Genomic DNA, 25630 nt, shown 5'->3' on the forward strand with positions numbered 1-25630 from the left:
ATCCTGAAAAACACAGGTTTTTCTATGGTATGGTGGCATAACGAGTAATACAAAAGTATTATCAATATTAGAGGATGAAGCAAGAGTCACCTTAAAGAAAACCATAGTGAGCTCATGCACTCCAATTAGATCTTCTCTTTTGCCCATCATAGCTAATGAAGCTATGACATAACCACTCTATAAATTTTGGACAAACACTGATTTTAGCCAGCAATATCTGGACTTCAACATTGGCTTTTTAAAAAATAAATAAATCTGGATTTAGTTTACAAATCAACATCTTTATCTCCCAGCACCTCAGTTAAACACACTCACAGCAGGAAGATGAGCTTCACAAGTATGGACAAACTGCACAAAGCATATTGCATTACACAGCCTCTAGAGATCACTCTATCAATATAGGAGAATCCAAACAACTAGGTGCATGGTGACTCCTTTATCTGGAAAAGCATCTGCATAGATTGTGCTACATGTTGAGGAATGTCCCTAAAGACTAACATGCTTTCTAATCAATACAGCTTGCACATACTGTATTCTTATTGTCAGGGATTTTGAGACTCGCAGGATCTCAAGCTGCATCCTAGCCCAAGCTCTGCTAATCTTGTGCCTCAGAACCCTCCTCCAGGTGTTGAAGGGAACAGGGATGTTCAAGATTAGTTACTGCACCTGATAGGCAGTACAAAGTCTCTCTGGTTTGGTCAAGCCTGGTAAAAATAGAAGGAATCTGGCCTCCTGGCTTTGTCTGCCCAACAAAGCAGCACCTTTGGCTTGTTGAATGTCAAGATCACACTTCTCCCCTTCAGCTACTGACTATAAAGAATATATCAGATTTCAGCACAGCCATCCAAGATTACAGCTTGGTCTTGGCACTTTTATGGTTACAGACTGCTTGAATACAGTCAGTACAGGGCTCTGGACAACCCAGCTTCATGAACTGCTGGAGCTCAAAATAGGAAACTTTAGGTCTCATGTTGATGAGCTACTGAATTGCATGTTGCAGCTTCTACCCAGGTAATTTAGGATCCTTGGACCCACTCTGACTGACTTTAGGATCCACCTGGACAAGGAGGAGTATAAAAGGGTTTCCTGTTCTGGTTAAGCTTTGCTTGGTCAGCAAGTTCTTCCTGTATTATGTGGCATTCCTGTATCCTTTGACTGTCCTTTAGCCCTGAATTCTGGGCTGCTTTTCTTGATCCTGCCTCCTGTTTCGTCCTTTGGTTCTGATTTACTCTTCAGTCTTGGTTACTGGCTCCATCCCACACAGCTACTGGTTCCTGGCTCCCCTCAGACTGCTGCCTACAACCCAGCCCTGACAATGACAGAGGGCTACCCACTGATTTCCCTTTATAGCACATCAGAGAGTGAGCAAGCTCTCAGCCGGAGGAAACAATGTCAGGATGATCGGGGTCTGTGATGTCTATAGCAGAGCTCTCAGCAGAGTGATGGGCAGGGTATGAGAAACTGAGGAGTGCTTGCATATAGAAGTCTTTTGTGTAGTGGTTTGCAAGCTAAAATCTAATTTTGGAAGTAAAGCACACTAGAGACAGGAAAATACAAATAATAAAAAAAACAAAGTTGAACACGAATCTAATTTAGGGATCTTAAAAGTCTCCTGTCTGGAGAACTGGCAACTCTTTTACATTTGTGAATATTATAATATATATTATTACATATACAGACTGTTCTGTACCAACCTGTGAACTCCAAGCCATTTTTCATAAGGCTGGTAATAAATGCATGCACAAGATCATACTGCTTTATATTAACCAGAACCATACCTTATAACAATTTATACAGAACAGAAGCTGTTCTCTTAACAGTGATATGGTGCCCCATTAACCACATTTGTAAGTTCAAGGGGGGGGGGAGAGTTAATTAACTATTAGCTAATTTGCATTTAGTAGCATTTAATATGCACCTATTGACTTTTTCCTAACAATGTCAAAAACCTTCATTTCCCCACCATGATAGTGTTCAGGACATTGTTCACAGGAGTCAATATATGATTTTCACAATGCAGATCTCAATCATTGTTGCCCACTGGATGCATATTAGGTGCAATTAGACTAATTGTGCATTCTGTTCTCCATTCATACAACACAGACATCTCAGTAAGCAATATAATGCAGGTTGGAATAATTGTTGCATATCACAGAAATAATTATCCCAATTACACAGAAGCCTGAGCACCCAGTCATTGCTTTTTTGTGTGGGTCTGATGACAACAATCTCAACCCTGATGCTGTGTCCAGTATACTGACCCATAAAAATGAATATCTGACTTTTGCATAGAGAGGGGGCAGTCAAAAATATTCATAGGATTGTTAGGATTTGCTAATAACAACATCTTCTGTAATGAAGAGCTGCAAATTTATTTTACTGCTATCTCTAGTTGCATAATAATTTATCCACTAGAGATATTTGCTAAAAATATTGCAACAAGCTCCAGGTAAAAAGAAGCAAAGTATGCAACTTTAAATCATTTGGTACATAAAGAAAAATATACATTAATGTATCATTTGTTTATTAAAAGGTCCTTAGAAACATGTGTCAAGCAGTACAGACTTTCTGCAACATTTTGTTCAAATCTTCTCACAGCAGGCAGCTTACTCAGTCTGAAAATTAATTTGAAGAAACATGACTGACCACTGAGTAATTTTAGCAATAGTTTTTGCTGAACCTTTTGTGGTAAACAATGTTGTTAGCTGAGCAGAAGAGTGACTAGACTTCAAAATGAATAGGCCTACAGGCAAGTACTGAAATACTTCATAGCCCAATAGTATGCTAGAGATTCTTTTATTATGAGTAAAGCACATTAAATTCCTAGGCAGTCACCACACTAAAACACACACACAAGCAGAGAATGAATCCACATTTAATTCTTTACTTCAGATCCTGGAAACTAGGAGTATGCTTCCGAAATCTGCCCTACAAAATATTTTATAAATCAAATTGTGTTTTCATACAGTGAAAACCAAAGTATATTGTTATGGGTGGTATGTAACAATATTTCTAAATAAGAGAGTCTATGTTTGAGTCTATGTTAGGGCTGTCTTTAGCAACAGTCACCCCCCACCCCAATACATGCACCCCACAACACTTTGCATAGTGTTTTTGCTACAGCACCAAATTGAAAAGACTTCCCATTTCCTAAAACCTTATTGGATCACAGATGTTTCTACTATTCAAGAACTCTGGAATCCAGCAGATTACAAGGTTTCAGCTCTCTTGGCTCAGTTTTCAGGGTCAGCTCCAGAGGGTGGCAGGACTGGACATTTCCCAGGGTCCCCCCCCCAAAAAAGAGGGCTCAGCAACCTAAATGTGATATCACTTCCACTTTTCACAAATTATCCAATGAGATCAGCTAAGGAAATTCTCAGCTTGCATGGCCCTCCTCTTCTAGGTTAGAGAGACTCACGGGAGGTTCCTCCTAAATCCTGGAACCAGAGTTGTCTGTATTCCTGCAAGTTTGCCTACTGGTCGTCCCAGCTACAAATGGGTATATAGGAAACCAATCCAGCCCCACCCATTGTTCCACCCTTCTCAGTGTTCAGCTCTTCCTTTCTGTTTTACCCGCTATCAGCTTTTCTGGGAAAATGCCAAGCTTCTCCTCCCCCTCCTTTTCCCCTCCTACTTTGGGAAGACAGCCTGTCACGCAAGCTCCTGCCTTCCCCTCTCTTGTCTCTCCAACTGCCAGTGTGCATCACAGACTGTTTCCTCTTCCACCTCCTTATTGTACTTTCACTCCCAAGTTAGTTTAAACATTCTTTGTCCCTGAGTATTTAAGTTTTTGGTGTCCTAAAACCTCCCTGGCATGTCATGGGGACATGGCTAACAATTATTATCATGAAGGAGATATTTATGTAATGATTTTATTGTCTGGCTTTGGAATAATGGTCAAGTGTTGCTGTTAACACAACCTGTCAAAATACAGTTGCTTGGGAACCTGCTCTGCACCCACATATTTGCTGCAGATTCACCTCCCTGCTTTGATATATTGTTAAAATGCACCATTCTTGGAATATTGTGTACAGTTCTGGTCACCCCCGCCTCAGAAAGGATATCAAAGGGCTGGAAAAAGCAAAGAACGATTATTGAAGGACTGGAACAACATTCTTGTGAGGACAACAACTTAACTTGGCTTTTTAGTTTAGTAAAAAAGGTGACTAAGGGAGGGACATCATAGAGGCCCATAAATTATGAATGACCTGGACAAAATGGATAGAAATCTTTATAGAACTCAGGGTTCAGGGACACCTAATGTAATTAATTGACAGTAGACTCAAGTCAGACAAAAGTGCTTTCTCCACTGCTACATGACGTGGTAATAACCACTAACTTAGAGGGGTTTTTTTTTTTTAAGACATGTAGAGAAAATTTAATGGAAAGTAAGTCTGTTAAAGGTTCTTAGGCCTCTTTCACAATGGGCATTCGCTGTGTAAGACCCACAGTTCTTCACTCACTTTTAAATATAATAACTGCTTTCCCCATAGCCACAGCATTGGATTCCAGGAGAAATCAAGCATGGCTCTTTCTCTCAGCTGCCTAGCCTGTAGCATGCTTCTAGCTTCCAGCTCAAACACACCACTCTGGCCTTGAGGGAGGGGGCCCACCCATTTGCTTTCTGGTACAGAGCCCATACATAACAACCCATACTTAGGGGGCCATTATGGCCTTTGCCTGGTTAATTCAGCAGTTGAATCCAGGAATTGGAAAAGACCCAGATATACAGCCTAACCTCCCCCACAATCTCTCAATAATATTGTTTTCATGCCCTGTCCATGAACCTTTCATTTGCCCCAGTGGGAAGCAGGATGCTAGACTAGATGGACTTTTGGTCTGATCTTGCAGGCTCATAAGAAGCTCTGAAAAGAGTCTGTTGCCCTGGCACTGCAGATCTGAAAGGAAGAACCTACTGGCATCTGCCAGGACAGCTGGGAGTCTGCACAACCTGCTTTCCAAAAAGAACAGCATAGCAAGGGGCCAATCTGGCCCTATGCATCAGCCTGGGAATGTGCAGTTGTTCCATTGCTTGCTTTCCTCTTCCCTCATCATTTCTTCTTCCTTTTGTATCTATTTGATTGTGAGCCTGCAGGCAGGGTTATCCTTTAGTATCTCTACAGTACTTAGAAAAATGACAGCTGCTAAGTGATGATAATGAAGGTGTGACTTGTCACAGAGCTGGAAAAAGTTCAGTAGCGCCAGGCTCTGACCAGATCATTTGGATTTTTAGGAAATCCAAATTCTCTGCATGGAGACTGCCCTTATGGCCACAGACTCTAGTATTACTTTGGCAGTCTAAGGAAAGTGATCAGAGGGTCAGAAATTCTGTTAGGTTTGCTTCATGATACCCTCTCTCTTCTGGCAAACAGCCTCTCTAACCTTCAGAAGGGCATATGTGCACAGAAGCATGCAATGCTATAAGCCAGCACACGTTATATCTGCTTTCAAAAACCCAGAATTTCCCCTTGAGAGAGAAAAGTACAGGGAATGGGAAAATACATATGGTAGAAAATGTATCATCAAAATATGCCTGAAAGGGAGAAATGAGATAAACAGCTCTTTAAATCAATCAATTAAACAGTGAACATTTTTTCTTTGTTCATAACAGAGCTAACAGTGCCCTTCGTATTATTGTAATCTTTAATATGGACAATTTAAAAGGCCGTATTTGCATTGGAAGTGGTTAACCACAGTCATGCTGAATCAAACCGAGAGCTGTTTTAAAGGACATGCAGCTATCATGGGAAAAACTGTATGTGGATAACCACATTGAGCAGTTGGCATTGTTTCCAGTAACAACACCACAAAAACTCCTATGATGAATTTCTCCTTTTAAGCAGAGTTGGGGGAAATTCTGCATGGTGCAAATGCAGCAAACTTGCTAAAGGTAGGCTTGTGTAGGTCTGATCAGTGCTTGGATGAGTGACTGCCTGGTACCCCTCTCTCTGCTGCCGCCAGGAGTATCATGAAACAAAAGTGGAATACTGTATAGGGTGTAATATAGTAAGTTAATAAATATGCCATGCTCAGTGGAGATCCAGAAAGTTACAGCTTAGCTTCTTGACTGCATAATGTGTCCTTTTTTCACCAAATGGGGAGCATTCACAGTTAATAGTTCATCACGATTTATCTCAGCTCTAATTATTGCTCTCCACACACTTCCTTGCAAGTCAACAGCCATCATCTAGCACTTCACACACAAGAGGATAGACTGGTGGAGTGACTCAGCAAGGAAGACAAAAGCCACATTGGTGGTATTCCCTCCCAGCACTACAGCAAAGTGTCTTGATGACGTATTGCTGCTCCAAGGCAGTGGGCAGCTGCAACCGCAGAAGCACTGGTAGCCACAGCAGAGGTGTTATGGGTTAGATTTTAGCAGTGGCGCAACGCAGTTATATTGGCAGCAGGCCCCTGGTGCCTGGCCTTATGCTGTGCTGGCATCTGTGATCCTCATGGGATGTCAGTGTTACCTTCTGATCATGCCAGATGGCTGAATTGTACATGAAGGGCAGTTCAGTGATTCATCTCCTTAAAAAATAAGAATGAAAAGCTGCCATGAAGGGTTGAAATTTGGGGCAGTGGAGGAAATGGACTAGTAAATATCTTCCTGTTATTTGACTGCTCAAACCTGACCCCATTAGATGCTTCTGTCTTGCATGGAGGACAAGGCTATCAGTGGCTACTAGCCACAGTGACGGTGTTGGAGGCAATATGCTTCTGAATGCTAGCTGTAAGGAATCAAAAGTGCGGAGAGTGCTGTTGAGATCATGTCCTGCTTGTGGTCTTCCCATAGGCATCTGGTTTGCCACTGAGAGAAAAGGATACTGGAATAGATAGGCCCGGTCTGATCAACCAGGGCATTTCTTATGATGGAGAAAATATGAGTTCACATCTTTTTCTCCACAGATAGAAAAACAGTTGGGGCATGGAAGAGGCCAGCTTTCAGAAGACAAATGGCCAGGAAACAGTTAAACAGCTTCATTCCCTATCAATCACCTCTTCAGTGTTTTCATTTCAAAAAATTTGGACGAAGAATTGCAGAACTTTCCTGCATGTGCAGATTGGCCCAAAGAATGGACAGAAATATTAGGAGAAGTTGTGATCCAAAGGCAATGTGATATCTTCACCTACAAAACAAAGCTATGGTATGAGAATTTGATTGCAGATTAAATTTTTGCTTGACTTGTTTGAAAGTGGAACCTGTTAGTATGAAAGGTGAATAGTAAATAGAAAGTATATTCCTCATTTTCAATTGTATATATTAATTAAAATACTTTCTATACATCATGTATATGTAAAGGTACTATTTCAGGGTAACAGAGAAGATTGAACTGGCTTGATTTTTTCCCAGCACCACGCACTGTGATGAAGATGTAAAGGTAGTTTAAAGGCTAAATATAAAATTTAATATAAATAATTAAATGTAAGTGTTGCAAAATAGGTGAGGTTAAGTAACATAGTTTTATGCTAACATAGATTGTCCATGAAAATTATTGGGTAAATACATTAGGTGTAGATGGGAAGTCATGTATAAAGATATGAAATGTAGAATAATAGAATGGAAGATGATTGATATTGTAGTTAACTGGAAAATTAGTGTTTTTTTCCTTTGGTGGTCTTTATTGTTTCTTTCAACTTGTAATGCAAATTCTACGTTATGTTTCTTTTTGAATTTATCAAATAAAGGGGGGGGGAATAGAAAGAAAAAGAAAATTATTTAAAAGTGCGTTTTGGGATCTCTAAATCCAGAAGATACTAACATTTTAAAGTCTGAAAAACTCTGTTCCTTGGAGAATTAACAATGCACTCCCACCCTGGAATCATGTTTGCTGGGCAGGAGATAAAATCACTACTGAATTCCGTTATACTGGTGGAATGTCCAACAACACTGACACTGTCAAATTATGCAATGTGATTCTGTTATGTCAATCATACATATCACTGGTTTAAGCCCCATGGTTGGTGATGGGTGGAGGAAGAGATGCTAGGAACGGGCAGAAGTGCCTGTTAGTATTGCTGTGTTATCTCTGGTTTTTACTTGTATTGTTTTGCTTTCTGCTTTGCTGCTGGGAGTGCACGCGATTACAATTAAATTAGGCTGGCGTGTGACCCTGGCATAGCCTTGCGTAGCAACCACTGGCATAACAGAATCAGTCTGTGAATCTAAAACACAAGACTGAGATGATTTCAAATTTATTCTCACCACTTCTCACAGCTTCTTAAAAATTTTGTCACATCAAGCAGGACAAAAATGTCACATGAAGCTGCTGTATGTTTAAACGTGTTGGTTCAGCATGACTGAAATGGCATACCATTGGCATGGTATTTAATTCACAAATGTGAGCTAAATAAATAAGAGAATAACTAGAACCATTTTGCTCATCTCTAATATTTAGTATGGACATTTAATGGTAAAAGGCTCCCTGGGGAACAGAAAACTCACCCAACGTTTGTTTTAGAAAACTGAATAAAGGTTTTTCAAAGCTCTCACCGTATGGTTGCTTTGGCCATTTACTTTTTCCACTTCAAATCCTACTGCTTGTTTCAGAATCTTTTATGCAAACACAGATTAATAGATTTTAAAAACTGCAGGCTCAGTGAAGAGATTAGTTATCCTAGTAATGATATATTACTGGGTACAGTCCAAATTCTACATTCTGATACACCTGGGCAACCCCAGTCTTGCATCCAATCATAAGCAGCTTCATTTGGAAATCCAGCCACGTTTGGAACTGTCCCAAGCACAAAACTAACACAATACCTCACCTATTATATGAGTCAACTGAGGTTATCAGAGGTCATCCTGTATCATACATCCATATTTGTTTCTGTAAGAGAGAAGGTCTCCCTCCCCCAATAATGCAGTAGAGCCTAGTATTCTATTGTGAACAGAAGATGATCAGCTAACTGTTATACTCTAATTCAAATAACTGTGTTGCTAAATGCTCCTGATCAATTGTCATCATTTCTTGGGTAAATCATAGAATTTTAGTGCTGGAAGGGACCCCAAATGTCATCTAGTCCACCCCCTTGAAAATCTGGAAACTTTAACCTTTATGTAAAAAAAGCACATTTCTGCACCCACAGCCAAGGCCTATGTATAAAGAAAATTCATCCTGTTCCTCACTGCAGCTTCGCAGGCTGAGAGAAGCACATTAGGTGTTCTCAAGGGCTTGTGGGTATTTGTTGTATTCTTATTATTTGAAGTGCTGGCCATCCTACAGCATATCAGAAACAGCTTTTGATTTCCTCACCCTGATTAAAAAAAACCAAAAAACAGTTTTCACTGTGATAGGTGGGGCTATTATTGAAATGTAAATCCACAAGTTCTCCCAAGGGCGCTGAACTAGTCATACAATTCTTTGATTATATTGGCCTATAAGTCTATACCGATATGATACAAATCCAAGGAATATAGATCCCTCCATGACTACCAGGCAGAAGTGATCAGGGAATGCCCTGTCATGATTAGGGCATTCTTTGCTTTATATTGCCACAAGTTCAGAATGACATGCAATAGATCTGTTTGTTGCACATTCTTTTTGATGCAACCAGTAGATATAGGGTTATGTGGATTATTGGCCAAATCCAACGTAACATTACTTATTTCCTTGAGTGAAGGAACCCCTGACCATTAGGTTCAGTCGTGGCCAACGCTGGGGTTGCGGCGCTCATCTCGTTTTATTGGCCGAGGAAGCTGGCGTACAGCTTCCGGGTCATGTGGCCAGCATGACTAAGCCGCTTCTGACGAACCAGAGCAGTGCACAGAAACGCCGTTTACCTTCCCGCCAAAGCGGCACCTATTTATCTACTTGCACTTTGACGTGCTTTCAAACTGCTAGGTTGGCAGGAGCAGGGACCAAGCAATGGGAGCTCACCCGTCGCAGGGATTCGAACCTTCTGATCAGCAAGTCCTAGGCTCTGTGGTTTAACCCACAGCGCCACCCGCGTCCCATATTTCCTTGAGTAATTAGATGCTAATATTCAGTGTCTTCTCATGAGAATAAAAATCTCCCTGGTGTGGTTTTCCTCCCCCATTTTTATGCAGTCTAATCATAGTTAACCAAGCCATTTCTTTGCCTACTTATCGGAATGGATTTTTGTCTTCCCAAACTTAAGTTTTAGATTTATGGTAATATGATGATTAATATGAATTTAGAATAATAGAATAATAGAATAGAAAGGGACTCCTAGGGTTATCTAGTGCAACCCTCTGCAATGCAGGAATCTCAGCTAAAGCATCCATGACAGATGACCATCCAGCCTCTGTTTAAAAACCTCTAATGAAGGAAAGTCCACCATCTCCTGAGGGGGTGTCTGTTCCATTGTTAAACAGCTCTTACCTTGTATGTATTTTTCCTTCAGGTTGGACCTGTCCCTTTCTATTCAGAATAAAATCCTCTGATCCATTCAGTTTAGCAGCTAACAAGAGGTAACCATGTATAAGAAATTCTGCAGTTAGAAATATTCAGTGCATTACTATTAGAGCATGTTTCTTCCTAACCCCCAGTAGGCAGTGGCTGTCTTAAATCTTTACTAATAAATGTAAATCTGTTTCAAATGCTTGCTTTGTTTATTAATGTTTCTGAAGACTAAAAAATATCATGCTTTCCATAAATGTGTCTAACATTTCAACCAGAAGTAAATCCCTCTATATTTAGCTGGGCTTACTTCCAAATAAGTGTGCAAGGGATCGCAAAGCAATTTACACACTTGCCTTAAAATTGTTCTGAATTTAGAATCACTTCCTTCCCAGATAAAATGCATTGATTGGGCTCAGTTACAAGCAAAGTAAGATCCATTGGATACAGCAGAGCTTATTTATTGTTAAACATGCTGCACACCTTCTGGGATCTTGCAATGTATTTTGTTTCAGATGTTACAAAACAATTTGCAAAGGAATTATACATTGTGGGGAAATGTATTTTCATGTTTTCAATGGTTTGTGTTTTGTATGCATTCTTCTTTAGCAAATAATGACAACCAGAATAAAAGATTATAATATCTTCCCTATAGCTTGTAGTAGTCTAAATTTTCTCATTCCTTATTTGATACATCACATACTGGTCTGGCTGATATTTCAAATTGAAGCAGGTTGAAACCCAGAAAGTTTAATTGCGGTTGTAGAACCATAAACTAGTTCAGGCTCACTGAAGTGGAATGGTATGTGAACCTTAGCAAGCCTTTTCTGAGTTTTCTTCTGAATCTTTTGTTCGTTTATCGCTTTGGTGAGGAAAATCACTGCTGGGGCCTCAGAATAGTTGAGGGAATAGCATCAGTAAGGGGCGTAATATTGAGATAGCAAATTGGAACGTGATAACTTGCAGAAATGCATCCATTTGGTAACAGTGATTTGCTTTTATTATAAAAAAGGACAACTGAGTTGTCACACAACTTGAAACCGAAGGGAAAAAGTTCACCTCCAGAGATACTGTTGAACAAAGAGCAGCAGCAGCTCTGTGGGTCAGCATGATATGTTTTATAATCATCCATATGGAGGTGTAACAAATGAAAAAACCTCACAGGCACAGATCCCATGTTGCTGAGCCTGCACCAGATCCATTCACCACTCTTTTCCACTCTATGTACCATTCATGCACCACACGCCACTTCAAAGAGACACAGTGAAATCTGAGTAGCCACCCCTAAAACTAGTAGAATTATTTTCGAACAAAGACTTGCCATAGAAGAAACCTGAGTACACTGCAGGAAATTGGTTTGGGGGCTGGTGTTAATGTCCTGGTTTAGATAGAAACAGGTTAGACCTAAGAAGAGCCCAGCTGGGTCAGATAAAGGCCCAACTAGTCTAGTATTTTGTTCTCATGCTGGCCAACTATATACCTCTGGGAAGCCTGGAAGGAGGACCTGAATGCAGTGTCCTGTCTTGTGAATCCCCAGAACTGGTATTCCAGACATACTTGAGGTAGTACATAGCCTTCAGAGCCAGTAGGCACTGATAGCCTTATCCTTCATAAAGCTAATTTTATTCATTGTTTATATCAGAGGTTTTCAACCTTTTTGAGTCCACAGCTCCCTTGACCAGCTACATTCTTTCTGTGTGAGCTCAGGAACCCAGTTATGTCACCCCTTGCCAGCAGAGCTGGGAGTCTCTCACTCCTTTTCAAACACCCTCTATTGTGGAGTGTTCCCTCAGCCTCCTCTCCTCTCTCTTCTCCTTCAGAGTCCTCTGAGCAGTTGCAGCTGCCCCCTCTGGTCTCTGAGCTGCCTCCCTGCCCCCCGCCCGCACAGGGGTAGGTTGGGAGCACAAAAAGAGATTAGATAAATTCCCTACTCCCCTCTTGGCTGCCATTAAGTGTCAATTATGGTTTCCATAAACCAGTCTTTGTAACACCCTCTCCCTTGGCAAACTGGCAATCAAAGAGATCTAGTACCATTGTCTCCCACTCTTTCCTATATCTTTCACTTAATGGGTGGTCACTGGTGGAGGAAGAGGAGTGCGGGGGGAGCGCACCACCCCCAGCAGCGCAATCCCGGTGAGGTGCCATAGCGGCTGTTTCCCCCACCCGCGCTGGGCACCACGCCCCCACAGGCAGCGTGCCACACCCCCAGGACACGCACCATGCCCCCAGGAGGCACATCACGCCTCTTCGGGCAACGCGCCATGCCCCCAGGAGGCATGCCAGCCCCGTCCCCGCCTGCTCTCCACCCCCCCCCCCAGTGCCGGAGCATGAAGCTCTGCCACTGTGGGTGGTATAGGTATTACGGTAAGTAATCCATTTGGCTTTATGATACAGTATGTTAGAAGCCCTATTTTCCCTTGCACCCCTTCCAAATCTAAAATGGATTTATTGATACATCATACTCTGTAGAATATAGGGGCAGTATGAGCCTCTTAGCTAAATTCAGTTAGGTATAACGTCTCATGGGGGATGCAGGTGGCTCTGTGATCTAAACCACTGAACCTCTTGGGCTTGCCGATCAGAAGGTTGGTGGTTTGAATCCCAGCGATGGGGTGAGCTCCCGTTGCTCGGTCCCAGCTCCTACCAACCTAGCAGTTTGAAAGCACACCAGAAAGTGCAAGTAGATAAATAGGTACTGCTCCAGTGGGAAGGTAAACGGCGTTTCCATGCGCTGCTCTGGTTTCGGTGTTCTGTTGCGCCAGAAGCGGCTTAGTCATCCTGGCCACATGACCTGGAAAAATTGTCTGCAGACAAATGCCGGCTCCCTCAGCCTGTAAAGCAAGATGAGCGCCACAACCCCAGAGTCGTATGCAACTGGACTTAACTGTCAGGGGTCCTTTACCTTTTTACTGTATAATGTCCCATGAAGTCATGGGTTAACGAGACAATTGTAGACAAAAAGGGGACACTCATCATTCTGTTACAATATGTAACAAAATCATAGTGTTACTATGAGCCTGACAGGCACCATACCTTTGACTGGCTTTGAAGGCCTCTCTCTTTTCATTGGCCCTTAGAGGACAATTTATATTGAGCTAATGTATACTGTACTTGTGTGTCATGACCCACGACCTGCAGACCTTGCAATGTGTGATGGAGGAATTGGATGAGGATCAGGCTACTTCCCTAGATAAGAACTACAGGTTCCTTCTTTGGGGCCCTTCCAGTTGGACGGTACCACGCTGCCACCATGGTGGAGCAGAACCATTGTGTCCCAGCCACACAACAGCCAAAGATGGCAAGATAAGGTGAGGGTAGCCCCTCCAGGGAGGCAGAGCCTCCAGGTCTGATCAACATCTTTTGCCACTTTCTTAAGAGAATATTTAACCAGTTGCCTCCACCAGCAGTTTCAGGTCCTGTTCTTAACTGTTCTGCCTGTTTGCCATCCACTTCCAAATTACAGGTATCCAAACTACAGGCAGCTGGCTAGCTGGGGTAAATTATGACAGTGTAATTTACCTGTTTTCCAAGCTTTGTTCTTGAGCAGGTAAGGACTAACTCTGTGCAGCCCCAGCTGAGCCCTGGCTCAGTTTGGAGAGGCCAAGCTCTACCAAATCCAAACTCTGAGGTCCTGCTGGATCTAAGGTTTAGATTGTGCTGCATGCCAACTTTCCCCCCTCCCCAAATAAACAAAAGAAAATATTAACCTCCCCAACCTCTATAATTCCATTGTAGGAAAAATACGGTAACCCACAGATCATTTCAGTTGCTCTCCTCTGTACCTTTCTGCAGTTCTGTGATATCCTTTCAGAGATTGGATGACCTGAATTGTACACAGTTTTCTAATTGTGGCAGTACCAAACAGTTATCTAATGACACCCACATCTGCTATTCTGTTGCCTGTGAAGCCCAAATTGAACAGATCCTTTGGAGCTCTTCATAGTCTGTTCAGGATTTAATCATCCTGAATAATTTGGTCTTGTCTGCAAACATATCTACTTCACTGTTCTACATCTACACCCCTGCCTTAAAATCATTTAGGAATGCAAAACAGCACCAGTCTCAACACATGACTTGAGGGATCCCACTGCTTACTTCCTTCCATTGTAAAAACTTCCCATTTGTTCCTTCCTCACATTACCTTGTTTTTAAAACCTGTTACATATCCGGCCATAAGAGGAACATTCTCTTACTTCATCACTGCTAAGTTTTCATAGAACCCTTCTGTGAAGTACTTTGTCAAAAACCTTTTGAAAATCCAAATATATTATGCCTGTCAGTTCATTTCTATCTAGTTGTCTATTGACACTCTCAAATAATTATAAACGATTCAAAATTCAAAAGCCCCAGACCCCTTTGAAGGCATTCTATGGGTTCTAACTCAGAAAGGCAGCATCATGGTTGCTTGTTTGCTTTTAACAGTTCTAGCCTTTTCTCCTGTTTTATCTGAGGCAGAACTTAGGCTCACAGGACTATAATTTCCTGTCCTCTATTCTTCTTTATGTATAGACTCCTAATCCTAATTCCTTCTTTGTAATTTGTGAAAATTATGGTTCTGCTGACACACACACACCCTGCTAGTGAATTTTAAAAACTTTTATATTTTTTTGACATTGTATCATCATCATTGACATCACTATATCCCCATATCACACATCCATACTGGCTATGTTGTAAAATATATCACAGTGATGAATAAACTCAGAAACATAGCACAGACTTCCCTATCCTTTTCCTAACTTGATTTCCTAACCTTACATAGGAGTGAGCTGATTTTAGTCTTGTGTGGCCTACTCTTTTTGATGCAATCCCTATGGCCCACTGCTGCATTTTAAATTTACAAAGCAAGAGTTAAAGCATAACTAATCTGTGGTATGCAATCCTTTTGTATGAACTCTTACCTAAGAACACAGGAGCCACCTTGTAGAATACGACCCAGATTCTTCTGTTCCAGCATACTTTGCCAGAATCACAGCTACCAGGAATTTTGAGGAAGTCCACTGGAGAAACTGACCTGAAACTGGCCAGTGTGGTCTACCCTTCTTCCCACCACTGCTTAAAACACACACGAACCACTTTCTTTACATTGTAAAAGTTGTGATATGGATCCAGAAAATGCTGTGCCTTGAATGTTGGTTCTGTGATGACTTGGAAACACCCTTGATTTTTGCTGTTGGCAGCAGGGACAGTTATGAGGTGTGTTTGTATAATGAACTTCAAAAGTCTGCATGTAATTACTATTAGAATCTGTGTACTGGATTTGGGATTTTACAGCAACATGTCACTAGGGAATGTTGTGGATCCTGGAGATGCACCTAGCAGTGGATATGGAATGCAATGGAGCTCTCCTATTAACACAACGTGGGTTTAGGAGGATCTGTAACCCCATGCCAGAGCTCCCTTGGATCCATAATTTTTAGGATGCAGTACTCCTCCTGAGATGGAGACTGGCTTTGTGTCATTTGATTATTATTATTTAATTGCCAGTTGCATGGGGGATGTAACACTTGGAATTATTGTGGTGGTAGTAGCCAAGGTCAGGGCATTTTCCTGCTTGAGGTGAGGGACAAGTCGTAAGGGGAATTGCAGGCGGGGTGGGTGCAAAAGCCAACCAGACCTCCAGTTGATTTTTCAACATTGGTGAAGGGTTAGCACCCTCCAACTCACCTGAGGCCAGCAGGCCAGATAAGGGGGGTGACTTTGTGATACACACACCTCTGACTTTCAATACTTCACTTCTGCTCCCCTCCCCTCCCCCGCTATATCTGCTGCCTGAGGTAGGCACCTCACTTTGCCTAAGGGCAGGGCCAACCCTGGATATTTGTGTTTGTTTGTGTGTGAGAGAGACAGACACAGAGAAAGAAGCAGAGCACTCCAACCAAGCAAAAGAGTTTCTTTATTAACCGAAGGCCGTAACAATGAGAGACCATTCACCTATTGACTTGACTATTGTTTGCAAGCTGCTGGTTGTGTGTAAGTTGGTTTTGCAGGGACTCTCGTGCCTGGGTTGGGGGGAGCGGGCAACCTCTGCTGCAAACGAGGGCTGGGTGTTTGGACTGCTGGGTTTGGCGGGCGGGAACCCGAGGGGGCCCTGCGTGCCTCTGGCTCTGGGTGAGGAAGTGGTGGTGGCGGCGGGTCCTCTTCGCTGCCGCACGTGGGCTGTTGACATGAGGAGGTTGAGACTAGTCGAGCAGCTGCGAGAAGCGGGTAACGTTTCTGCTCTGAGCAAAACAGCGAGGGGGTGCGGGGGGGGGGTGCGAAGCCGTCGAAGCGAATATCCCGCCAGTTCAGCGGGTTTCAGGACGGACGGCGAAGGGGGCAAAGCCGCCCGCGCGGCGTGGGCTGAAGAAAGCCTGAGCCTCCCTCCTCTGCATTGTGCCGGCTGCCGAGTCCAGTCCGCAGTTTCCGTCTCTCCTCAGCAGTCTCCGTCTCTGGCAGCGGCGGAGGGCGGCGAGGCAAGCGCACGGAACAGCCAGTTGTTTAAAATCCTTCTAGAACCGTTTCTAATTCCCCCTTGCGCCGGGGAAGGGAGAGCGGGAGGGGGAGGAGGAGCCGGAGGCTGGTGGGGGGAGGGAGCCAGCGGAGAGGGAGGAGAGAGCAGCCTGTCCTGGTCTCCGCCTGTCAATCACTGCGCGGGAGGTGTGTCCGAGCTCGCGGCGGGCCAATGGCGTGTGTGTGTGGCGGCGTCTCCATGGTGACTGGGCTGTTCCCGGGGAGGCTGTGATGGGTTGACAGGTGCGTGACAGTCGGAGCTCTCTGCAGGCATGTACGGCAAAGGCAAGAGCAACAGCAGCGTCCCGTCCGACAGCCAGGCCAGGGAGAAGTGAGTACAGCCCGCCGGACCGCACAGCCCGACGGGGCGGGGGAGGTGGGCGCGCGGACGCCCCGCGCAAAGTAACTTTCCCGCTTGTGGCAGAGGGGGGGCCTCGCAGGAGCTCGCGGGGGAGCACAACCCCGGCGCGGGGGGAAAAAAACAGGAGGCGGGAGGGCGGGGTGGGGGGTGTGATGCCACAAGTAGGGGTGTAGGCAGGAGGGTGAGTGTGCGTTTGTGTGTGTGTGTATGTGTGTGCGTGCGGCGGCTGCGCGCGCGCGCGGCCGCGTGTGTGGTAAAAAAGTGAAGTGCGCGAGACCCTCCCGGTTCAGGCAGCGGCAGGGGGTAGCGGAGCCTCTTGCGAGGGGGGTGGGGCCGGGGCGCGGGGCGCTTCCCCTCCGCTCGGGCCGCCGGGGAGCGGGCAGGATGAGGCGAGGCGAGGCGGGACGTGCCCGAGCCCCTCGCCCGCCCCGGACGCGGGAGGACTGGCGGGCGGGCGGGCGGCGGAAGGTTGTAGCTCTCGGGCTGTGCGAGGGGGGAAAGTGGTTGAAGTCGGCGGTGTAGTGCCTCAAGCCTCGGGAGGCTTAGGGTAGGGATTAGTATTTAGGTTGGGGAGCGTTTCCCCGTGTTTGTGTTTTCCTTTCCCCTCGCTCTGCCCGGGTCGGGCTGGGGGGGGGGAGGGATGGGGACGAAGATGGTGTTGGAGTAACTTTGGTAACAAAAGAGTCTGGGGTTGTGTGCTGGTGTAAAGCTTCCGCTGGGGAGGAAGAAACAGAAGCCTCGTTGCCTTGCCTGCTAACTCCACAACACTCAACGCTCTCCCCTCTCTTTATTATTGTTATTATTTAAATCGAGACCTAGTATCTTTCTTCCCCACTCTTCCCCTCATTATTTCATACAGCCAGGAACGGTTTCAGTTGGTGCATTCTGGCCTAGGTTTGGGGGTAAAAGGGTACTATATGCTTTTAAATAAGAAAACGACTGCAATAGTTTGCAGGTTTTTTTTTTTTTAAAAAAAGAAAAACGTGTGTAGAAAGGACTGGGGTAGGAAATGTTCTGAGGCTGAAAGGTGAATTCGGGTTGTTTGTCAGTAAAACTGAACATTCTGTAATGAGGAGGAGAAAAACTTGGACCTGGGTTTCCAGAAAAATTGGGACATAGCCCTTGTTGGGGAGTGGTGCTGAGGGCAATAATAAATGGGTGTTGCTGTGTTTTAAGTCTGTTACAGTGTTAATGAAGGAAAGACACCCCCACCCCACCCCCTTACAGGAGAGTTATTACTTCTATTGCAGTACCTTGAGTCACCTGTTATGAAGACACCAAAACTTAAAAAAGTACACAAAGTCTTGTTGTAAACAGTGTTCACCTGATCTGCAAAATTGTAAACAATGCTACACACATTTTTGTGTTCTCTTGTAGTAAGACATCTCATTCTCTTCATCTTGTTGTGTGTTTATTTTTACCAAAGAATTGGCCAAAGAGAGTACATTGAAAAGTAGTCTTAACAAATTCAAAGTAAACCAGAATTTATAGGGGTTATTATGTCAGTTTGCTTGTGATTTAAAGTTTTCATTTTCCTCATTGGAAGTTAGTTATAATTACAGTTTTCATTTTCCTCATTGGAAGTAGTAGAGCACAGAGGGGAGCTGGTCATGAAGCTTGGTCCTGTGGCAGATAGGAAAATATAGTACCTACTACGGCAAATAGTATCATTCTCAGGAGTACTCCTCCTGTACAGAGGCTTGGTCATTGCACTCGTCACCTTCACAGGCTTAGGGTGAGGTTTTTGAGATCAGGGACCCCCAGCCAGAAAAGCTTTTGGTATACATTGTCTTTAAAAAATGTCATTGTACATAACTTTGAAGCTTTACTCAGGATGAGAATTAATGTGCTAAACATGACTGGGAAGTTTCCCTCAAGGCAGTTTGTGCTGAACCTTCACCTAGGTTTTCCTTGCTGCAACCTTTTGAAGAAGAGAGTTACTTCCTGATTCCAGAGACAAAGAAGCAGGCCACAGAGACTTAAATCATTTGTCAGATATTTGATTTTGGCATGTCTAAGTCTGTGTAGAGAAAGGGACACAAAAACTAATAGTGTGACTAAAATGTTAAACAAATGGATGAGTTACATAAACTTAAACCAGAGAACCAGTTAAAACAAAGCATTTAGAAACTCTCTCACCCGTTTATGTACATAATACAACAATACATTTCTTGGCCAAAGTTACATACAGTAGCTGGATTTTTTAGTTGTGATTATTGTATTTCTTCAAGTTTGTAAACTATATTGCTGAGTAGGTTGTGTGGGAACAAATGTAAAATAGGGCCCTGGTGTAGACCTTAGCTGTGTTGATGGTTCTTGGGAAGTTTGTATGCATCTGAGATGCTGTAATGTTTGATACTTTTTTCTACTCTTAACAAAGGCATGCTCTAAGATAGGACACTACGTGAATAACTGTTTAGTTATAGAAGACAAACTAGCTACACTCAACTGTCACCAAGTAATAAGTACCCTTTGAAGTGAAGTTTAGGGAACTGCTAGATGGTGCTATTTGATCTAAATACATTTGTCGCTCCATTCATTACAGCTTGCAGCAAAGGATCTGTATTCCTCTTGTACAGTTTGCCTGGTCCTATGCAATATTTTAAACTAATAAATCTGAAAATACTTGAGTGTTATGTCCTCTTTGTTGGGTAAGGATCGTAGTCTAGAATTTGGCACGGGGGATCGTTAGATGCTTGATTCTTTTGGATATTGCTGTATATGCAGTTATATGTACTGTTTTTTTCTTTGATAAATCTATAAAGCAATGTTGCTTTTTATTATAGTATTTTTCCACCACTGTACAATTTTAACCCTAGGGATATGGTTCTATTGAGAGCAGTGATATCAAAATAGAGGTGGGAGGGAAGAGAGAAACATCTTTCTGAGCTTTTTATACACTAATGATGTTCTGAACCACAAGCATGATTGGAGGTTAAAAAATTGACCTGAAACATTTAGTTTAGAAACAATTTCTTTTAAATAGTTACTGTATATGTTTTGCTGGAAGAGTATGATGTGGCTATACACTTTGAATGCATTTATCTTTCTGTATGAGTATTTGTAGGCTGTATGTAAACATTACACATGGCTTCAATCCAGGTTCCAATTTTGCATTCTTAATGTCATTTGACCTAAATGGAATATATATGCTTAAATGGATCCAGGATTACAGAAGGTGAAAGTCAAATTCTATTCATGTTGACTCCGAAATTTTGTTTAATGGGGCTTACGCCCAAGAAGCTGTGTTTAGGTTTGTATGAAGATTTGGGTGCTGGGAATCATGTTTCAAGATACTTGTAAACTGCAATTTATTTACTTCATCAGTTCAGGAAGAAAATTGATCGAAAACCTCTCTTAAATAGTATTCAGAGCATTTATATTACAGTGCTGTTAATATACAATGTAAATACACAAGCGAAGTTCTACAGCAGGAGTGGGCAGTCTGTGATCTTTCAGATGTTGCTGGACTACAGTTGCTGTCATCCCTCAGTTTCTGGGAGTTGGAGACCAATAATGTCTAGAGGGCCACACACAGGTTTCCCATGCCTGTTGTACAGTGTGAGCCTGTGGCACTATAAACCTGATGAAAGTGAAGGTTTATATGCCGGTCAACAAGACTGCGTATGTTTTGGTAGTCTTTAGATAGGAAACAATGGATTTGGCTTTCTGTCCAGTAATTCATTTTGGGAAATATTTGTTTTTCCTATGCTGACTTTGTTTGATGAAGTAAGTGTATTGAAGACATCAGATGGTGAATTTCTATGTTGGAAAATACTATTTTTCAGCTTTTACAAGTTTTTCTTGTGGTAGATAACTTTTTATTCTTTCTGGCTCTAGAGAAAAGTGATTGCAGGGGTGCCATATGAATGTTTTGATTTGTTTTAAAGAGTCACTTATGCATATAATTTCATATCCTGTATGTAGTTCTACTATGACTATATAAGGAACATTCATTTTGTGAAAAAGAAAATATATAGCTATGCTGAAGGAGAAAAGGTTCACTTTGATGACTAAAGCTACTATTGTAATAATGGCTGTGGACATTTTTCTAAATTTAGTATTTCTCTTTCAACTGCTTTGATAGTAATTTTTAACGGGTGTGTCCCAAAAGATGGGTTAATTTTAATGAGGTGGTAGAATCGACAAGACATTGCTGAAATAAAATAAAATAAAATAAAATCTTCCATTTCTTCTAAAGTAATTTCAGAGGAGTGTGTCAGCAATTGCAAGCTGCCGAATTTGGTCCAATGTAAGAGGCCTTTGGAATAGGTTATATGACTGCTAGTCAAATGAATACTAGTCTTGTCAAGAAGAACACAAAGGCCAGCTTTGTATGTATATATCTCATCTTAATAATCTAAGATATGGGCAAGCCTTGTGCCTGCTGTCCCTTTTCTCCTTCCTTCTTGGTGTGCTGTGATTAGCCCAGGAAGTCTTAAGTTAGCTATCATTTCCCATATGGATTCAATTGGGAATTATGGTTGCCAGGATTTGAATAAACCAGGATCATAAACTGTGGTTTGAATTTGATTTAAGATCTTGTCTTGTTTTGATCCTGGTAAATATAGTTTACATAGATGCTGTAGGAAACTATAGTTAATCAAAGATACAGTACTTGAGTCAATGGCAGCATGCTCAAGAAGAGAAGGGGTCGTGTGAGGATGGGATGGTCAGACCGAAGGCTCATGCATATCAAGACTTAATTATCTGAAATATGTGTGTTTGAACCAGGTTTAATCCTCTGAAAACTGAATTCTCTAAAACTGTGATGTCCTGGCTTTGTTGTAATTTTGGTTTTAATGACATTTTTATTAATGTTTTTATGTAAACCATATTGAGCTTTGACAATGGCACTATAAAGCTGAAATAAAGAATAAACAGAGAGTCCAGCAACTTCTTGCCCCTGAACATCTATGTGACTTTGTCTTGTTTTGTGACAAAATGAAGTTAGATCATATAATGAGAGACCCAGTACTTGTTTTGATAAGAGACCATCCTGGCATGCAAGTATGATGTCTGGAATTTGACCTGTTTTGGAGATGCCTGTTCTTCTGCTGTCTTGAAAGAAAATGCTTTTCTACTTCTTAAAATATAGCTTCTAGAAAAGGGTTGTCAGGAAAATGGGGGGGGAGGGGGAATGACTTGAATATATTTCCTGCTTCTGTTGCTAAACAGTTACAGGTATTTAGCTAGGGCACAGTACAGAACACATGATGTGGTCCCTGCCCAGAGAACTTAGAATTTGCACTGTTGCTGTGAGTTAGGGCTTATTATTTGCACATAGTTTTGAGTTCCTGCTTCTTCTTTTAGAATGATTGTGGATTTAAAAAGATTGTGTGTAGTTTGGCTCTGAATGTTTTCCTCGGAGAATACTGTACAGTGAAGCTTAAAGTTTATGTGTGAGACAATACCAGCAGCTAGTGGTTTCAGAACTCGTGTCATACAGTCTGTTTCTAGTTAGCAGCCTAAGAGGCTCTCTTCTGAATTGACTTAAGTTTTGGGAACTCATATATGTGTATAACATGGGTTGACTTCTATACCATCCATATGTGCTAGGTTCTAGTATATAGGTGTACTAGCTCTGACTATATTGTACCAGACAGTTTCTCTTAGCCTTCTTATAGGTAAAGGTAAAGGGACCCCTGACCGTTAGGTCCAGTCGTGGACGACTCTGGGGTTGCGGTCCTCATCTCACTCTATAGGTCGAGGGAGCCGGCGTTTGTCCGCAGACAGCTTCTGGGTCATGTGGCCAGCATGACTAAGCTGCTTCTGGCTAACTTCTGGCTAGCTTCCGGGTCATGTGGCCAGCATGACTAAGCTGCTTCTGGCGAACCAGAGCAGTGCATGGAAACACTGTTCACCTTCCCGCCGGAGCGGTACCTATTTATCTACTTGCACTTTGACGTGCTTTCGAACTGCTAGGTGGGCAGGAGCTGGGAGCGAGCAACAGGAGCTCACCCCATTGCAGGGATTCGAACCGCTGAGCTTCCGATCGGCAAGCCCTAGGCTCTGTAGTTTAGACCACAGCGCCACCCACGTCTTATAGCCTTCTTATAGCCTTCTTGTAGCCACTTGTAAATAGTGTTCAAAGTATGAAACATGCCTCTGAGCAGCCTTACAACATAGCTAGCAGAACGTGGAGTGTATTGTATTGGTTAGTTCATAGAGCACAACCCAAAGATGGAGGGCTTTTCTTGATTTCAGAAGCCAGACTACGGAGGTGTTTATATCTATGACCAGCACAACAGATGCCTTTTCAGTGTAGTTCAGTTGCTGCTGTTTAATCATAAATAGTTACTATTCTTGTTATAACAATAGTACTGGCTACTTGAGGGTTTACATGACCAAACACTGGGGACAATCTGCTTCACTGTTGTTGATTTTTTTAATGACTGCAAGCCCTTTAAATTGCCTTCTTTGTAATCAAACCTATATTTTAGTGTATGGAGTCCCAAAGTGTCTTACAAAGCCAAAATTAAATAAATTTAAAATACGCAATATGCTATAACACTTTTGCCTATCTTCGCTTGATACTAGCCATGTAAGATAATAAAACTGTAGGTTAGAGCATTATTTATGAACATGAATAAGTTGCCAAATTACCTACACAGCCCTCTGTGTGCAGGCTCTTTTGAGTCGGTAAATGTTCTGATACAGAATCAATGACTCGTTAACAAGGCAACTTCATAAGCAGGGCTCTGTATATGGGGGACTCAATGGTGTGCACCAGGACTGCTGGCTTATAACTTTTAAACTATTTCTTGCCACTATACCTGAAGCTGGAAACTAAAAGCATGGTTTTGAATTGGAATATACTCAGTCAAGGTAGCCAAGATGAGGGATACCTTTCTTTGGAAATGACTATGATGCTAATAAGGAAACCGTTTGCTTAAATTTGATAATCTGTGCACAAGTTCCTGGAAATAATACGGCTGAAATCCTAAGTATGCATACTTCAAGGTAAGCCTTGTTGCAATACAAGTAAACAAGATTAGATTTTTGTTGTAAAAGTGCAGATAGAATGTATCGTATCCATGGTCATGTACCTCCATTGGGTCGGTGCATCTTTCTGTTAACTAGAAAGTGGTGGTTCAAGCCCACCCAGGGACCGTTGAGAGCAGGATTCCTGCATTGCTGGGGATTGGACTAGATGACCCTTGGAGTCCCCTCCAACTCTACAATTCTATGATTCTATGATTAAATAATAGAGATCAGTGAATGAAGAATGGAAGCAGCAAAGTACAGTGGTACTTCGGGTTACAGACGCTTCAGGTTACAGACTCCGCTAACCCAGAAATATTACCTTAGGTTAAGAACTTTGCTTCAGGATGAGAACAGAAATTGCGCAGTGGTGGTGCGGCAGCAGCAGGAGGCCCCATTACCGAAAGTGCTGCTTCAGGTTAAGAACAGTTTCAGGTTAAGAATGGACCTCCAGAACAAATTAAGTTCTTAACCCGAGATACCACTGTACTGGAAAAGTAAGCTTATGTAAAATTAAAAAGTACTTCAAAACAAGTAACGGCATTAAAGTAACTTATATGACATGTTGTGAGTCTGTTTACAGTACTAAGGTTAATATGTCAAGCTTACCATTTTCCTATCTGCTAAAGTTCTAGGGAACATTTTAAGTATATCTGCAACTCATGTCTAAATATGTGTTTCCATTTCCTATGTTGGTATTTCACCTGTAAAGCAGTGTTAGAAATTAGCCAGGCACCAGGCGCGTTTTGCAACTGGTGCAGGTCCAGTGCGACCACATGGAGAGCTCTGGATGCCAGGTTGGCAACTGGGGAAAGCAAAATGTCACATAGAGAAAGATCTGAAATATTTTCACTGAAGCCTGGATTTGTTTTATTCTGACTGTTTTATTTGATGTTTTAATGTGTTGTATACTGCTTTGAGATTAGTTGTTTGAAATATAAAGCGGTATTGAAATAAATAAGAGCAGCAGCAGCGACACCATTGCAAAAAAAGTGGCACCTAGACATTCCATTGTGGTATCTGTAACCTAGGTTTAAGGTGCTATTTGGTGATTAAATTATATATCTGAGTTTCTAATACTGTTGTAAAGTCTACACTGGCTGGAATGTACATTCAATTTAAATTTTGCTGTACCCAAAGTCCCACATTTACAATGTGGGCATGAGCAGCTCGATGCTACTCTTCAGTATTGTGTGCAAATATTGTCTTGCTGACTGCACAAAGAAGCAGTTCTCCTATACTGTGATAACAGAATGAAAAGTTGAAATTTAAAATTACTTGTCTAAATTCCTCTGCTGCAAAAGATTCTGGTAACACACAGAAATTCCCGATTTTACTCTGTAAAAAAGCTGGAAATTTTACTAGCTGTTCCTGGGGTGTTGATGGGAAAAATTTGGAAGTATTTTTGTTCTAAAATATCTCTTACTAA

General features: G+C 42.3%; 1 protein-coding gene across 7 annotated transcripts in view; it reads left to right on the forward strand.

Annotated features, from left to right (window-relative positions):
* The first annotated feature begins 16995 nt into the window (after nt 1-16995).
* SSBP2 (single stranded DNA binding protein 2) overlaps nt 16996-25630 on the forward strand; it is a 131852-nt gene continuing 123217 nt past the window's right edge. The window contains exon 1 of one of the 7 annotated variants that reach the window (XM_079995730.1): nt 16996-17187. In XM_079995730.1, coding sequence (XP_079851856.1) covers nt 17129-17187 — 59 coding nt within the window. In that variant the 5' untranslated portion in view covers nt 16996-17128. Of the gene's footprint in view, nt 17188-17674; nt 17765-25630 lie in introns of those variants that run through there. The other 6 variants (XM_079995736.1, XM_079995732.1, XM_079995734.1 and 3 more) reach the window with 6 other exon arrangements.

Source organism: Podarcis cretensis, assembly GCF_951804945.1.
Source record: "Podarcis cretensis genome assembly, chromosome: 11".
NCBI classification, from domain to species: Eukaryota; Metazoa; Chordata; class Lepidosauria; order Squamata; family Lacertidae; genus Podarcis; species Podarcis cretensis.